The 3,431-nt window shown below is 63.9% G+C and overlaps 1 protein-coding gene across 1 annotated transcript in view; it reads left to right on the top strand.

Annotated features, from left to right (window-relative positions):
- CBX4 (chromobox homolog 4) overlaps positions 1 to 3,431 on the top strand; it is a 12,280-nt gene that overhangs the window by 1,948 nt on the left and 6,901 nt on the right. Inside the window, exons 2-5 of the mRNA XM_011967101.1 lie at positions 3 to 164; positions 812 to 929; positions 1,445 to 1,894; positions 2,223 to 2,864. Coding sequence (XP_011822491.1) covers positions 3 to 164; positions 812 to 929; positions 1,445 to 1,894; positions 2,223 to 2,864 — 1,372 coding nt within the window. The remainder of the gene's footprint in view (positions 1 to 2; positions 165 to 811; positions 930 to 1,444; positions 1,895 to 2,222; positions 2,865 to 3,431) is intronic.

The raw sequence follows: 3,431 nt of genomic DNA, 5'->3' as shown, positions 1-3,431 counted from the left end.
AGGGCCCTGGCGTCGCGGTAACTCCGACCCCGCGTCCCGGTCCGCGCACCCTGTCGGGCCAGTCCGCAGGAACCCCCGGCTGCAGTGCCGCGCGGCACGCCAGGGTGGGACTCGGGGGCGTCGAAGGCTTCGCTGCCCAAATGAAAGCAGCCCTTTCACGGGCGGTGTGACAAAGAGCGGAAACATTGGAGTGGGGACCCGGAGGTTGGAGGGGCACCCTTAGAAAGAAAACCACCCTTCCAGGAGGGTGGAGGGGTGGAGTGCAGGGCTCCCTCACAGCCTCCCCCTGCACGCACAACCCCACCAGTTCCGCTGCCCCTAAGCCGCCGCTACAAGTACGATATGATCAACGCCAGCGCGAAGTTTTTCTAAGGACAAGGGAGAGAAATGAGTGCTTGTTAAAGTCCGGGTAGATTTTGTAGTGGTTACTGGTAAATCCCCTCTCGATGATCTGCAATCCACCTCCGAGGGCCGGGAAAACGACACCAACTTGAGAGCTTTCTGAGTCGGGGGAGCGACCCGGGAAACCACGGGCGGCCCCCTCAAGGCAGAGCCCAAATCTGGGTTCCGTGGGCGGGCGGTGGCAATCTCCTTGCCCAGAGCACCGGCTCAGCGAGAGGATTCCTTTAAGAAGTCGTTTATTTCCCCGGGATGGTGCAGGTCATGCCCTTTACCATACCGGACACTTAGTAGCCACCCTCCAGCCCACGGCTGTTAAAAGGTTCCCGACTTCTCCAGGGTCCACTCCTTCAACATTGTCCCCACCAGGAGCGAGCCTGTGGCTGAGCTAGATGGCAGCTCTCCTCTCCAGGGGCCCCTGAGGGCCCCGGGGGCCCAAACTGCGGTGGCATCTGGAAGGCTTCAGTCTGGCAGCAGAACGAGGGGCTCGACGAGCCCCTGTCTGGGAGGGGGCAGTATCAAATGAGCAGGTCAGCGGACCTTCTTGGGGGCCTGTGGGTCTCTGGTTGTCCGAAGTCGGGGGCAGAAGCCCCAGCAGAAGGCTCTGGGAATCCCAGGTATAAGGCTAGTCTCTCCTGCGGCTCCCTTGGAGGGGCCAAGACAGCCGGGTGGGATGGCAAGGGCACCCCCATGGGAGGCTTCCCAGGAAGGGCTCTCTGGGGCATCAGGGGAGCTTCCAGGGGCGCCCACTGTACCTTCCCAGGATTCTGTCCCACCTCCTGGCTCCCATTCGCTCTCCCGCGGACCTGAGCTCCTCCCTACACCCGCTGGCAGGGGTGCTCTAGGGATCAGCCACCCAAGTTAGATAGGGGCCTCTCTCCCCATCTGTCCTCCATCCACTAAGACAAAATAAACAACCACGGAAGGGAAGTCAATTGCTGGTGCTTGTGAATTTCACTTTCAAAGTTGTAGGCAAAAAGGCCAGGAACCGGGGTGGCCGCGGGCTCCTTGGACTTCTGAAGTGCTTGGGCGGCCCCTTCCGCAGTCTTGGGGAGCCTGAAGACGCTTCCTGCCGCCGCACAAGCAGCTCCAGGAAAGATCCGCTGTACAGACCCCCCCGCCCTTCCTCCCCAGCTCCGCAGCTGGTCCAGCCCGGGTCCTGCGCAAACACGTCGTCGGGGCAGCGGGTCCTGCTGTGTGGCCCCCGAAGTCCTCAGCATGGGCCCCCGAGGGGCCTGGGCGTAGTGAGCGAAGCGGAGTCCGACGCCCCTGGCAGCAGGGAGGCTGCAGCAGCCACTCGGCCTCCCCCGACACCCCCGACCTGGACGCCGCGGAAACACCCATCGCAAACAGATTTTCCAGGGGATTTTCAAAAGGGGGAGGGTAGAGTGTCGGGAAGCTCAGCCCCCTCCCGGACAAGGGGACTGGCCGGGACAAAGTTGCTGCAGACCTCCCGATGGTCCGACGGCGCAGGTGGCCGGTGCGGCGTGGACGGGTGACTGCCACCTACAGCGCTTCTCGCGCCAGCCTCGCGACCCCTCTCCTTCCACAGTGGAGCTGTCCCGCGCGACAGTTCTTCGCCCTGGGCAAGAATGCCAGGAAAAAGCCAAACACGGCAGGAGAAAAATATTTTCCTGTACACCCACCCAGCTGTTATAAACCCTGAGAGCCGGCCCCCACCCCCTGCAACTAGTTAGGGAAACCGGGCAGGCGTCGTGCCACCTTGCTTGCTCCCCCCGCACCCCAACACTCAGGGAATCCTAGGTTTGCACCTCAAGCTCGTTAGAGATCAGTCGCAAACCCAACACCTCTGCTGCCACCAGAAGACAACCTTCACCCCTACACCCCTGGGGAGGGGCCACGTGGGTCTCCGTGGGCAGGAGCCGCCGGGCAGCAGCAGCCTCCGTGGTGCAAGAGCTGCAAGGTGATAATGAAATGGAGTCCACGTGTGCGTTCAACACCAGACCGTCTTCAGGCTTCTCAGGGATTCCTGGGCGAACACAAGCCCCGCGCAGGCTCCTCCCTCCCCTGCTCGCCCAAGCCTCCGCGCGGTCCCCAACAGACAGCCGGGTCGTGTGTCAGGGCGGTGGTGGAGACCCGGATGGCTCTTTGCCCGCCCCCATCCCTCGCTCCACTCTCGCTCGGCTTTTGCTCTTTTTCTTTCTCCGTGGACGCTCAGCCAAGGGATTGCGCAAGCTTCCTGCTCGCGGTCCTTCAAGAGCCCGTAGCCGGGGCCCAGACACACCCCAGATCAGGCGCGCCCCTGCCCCTGCCCCTCGGGCCGCCCTATCCCCTCCCAGGTCCCCCCACCCCGACCCCACGGAGCTCGCGGGCCCTCGGCGGCGCCCTCGGCAGGCCGCATGGGGCGCAGCAGCTCCACCAGCCGGACGCAGGAGCCGTGCGCAGGAACGCGCCGTCTCGCCGCCGGAGGTGCCAAACTTCACACTCGCGGCTGCTCGGGCCGCGTCAGTCCAGAGGGCCTTGGCTTGGCCGCCTGTCGGGAACAAGGGTCCGCGGACACATGGCGAATGCGTGGCTCCTCGGTTATTCCGTTCATCTGCCCTTTGCGCTGCCCGTTCGTCCCCCGCTCAGCCTCAATCTCTTCCCGGCCCTCCGAGGTCCCTCTTTCCAGGCCTTTCCCTGGACCCCACGAAGTCCCCTCGGGCCCCCAAGCGGACCTCGGCCTCCTGCGCCCGTTCTCTCTGCCTCCTGTGCCTCTCGCCTAGCTTGACTCTGGAGGCGGATAGAAATAGGACATCTCGCCCCGTCAATAAAGAGGACCAAGTGTAAATTCGGAGCCCTTGAGGATCGAGGTGAGATCGTATTTGGAGTCCTTTCTGCTGAGGTTCTTGGGTGCCAGGGTCCCGGAGCTGGCTGCTCCTCGGTCCCGTTCCTCGTGCGTTCTTCAAGCTCTCTTTGGCACCCAGTCCTCGGCCTTCTCCCCGCCCTGTCCCTTTCCCTCCTCGCGCTCCGAAATGCCCGGAGCCTGGAGGCGAGGCGGGGCCCGCAGGAGGGCGCGAGCTGCCCCTGCC

Source organism: Mandrillus leucophaeus, unplaced genomic scaffold (genome assembly GCF_000951045.1).
Source record: "Mandrillus leucophaeus isolate KB7577 unplaced genomic scaffold, Mleu.le_1.0 Scaffold1, whole genome shotgun sequence".
Lineage (NCBI taxonomy): Eukaryota > Metazoa > Chordata > Mammalia > Primates > Cercopithecidae > Mandrillus > Mandrillus leucophaeus.
This window is presented reverse-complemented; position numbering and strand designations above follow the sequence as displayed.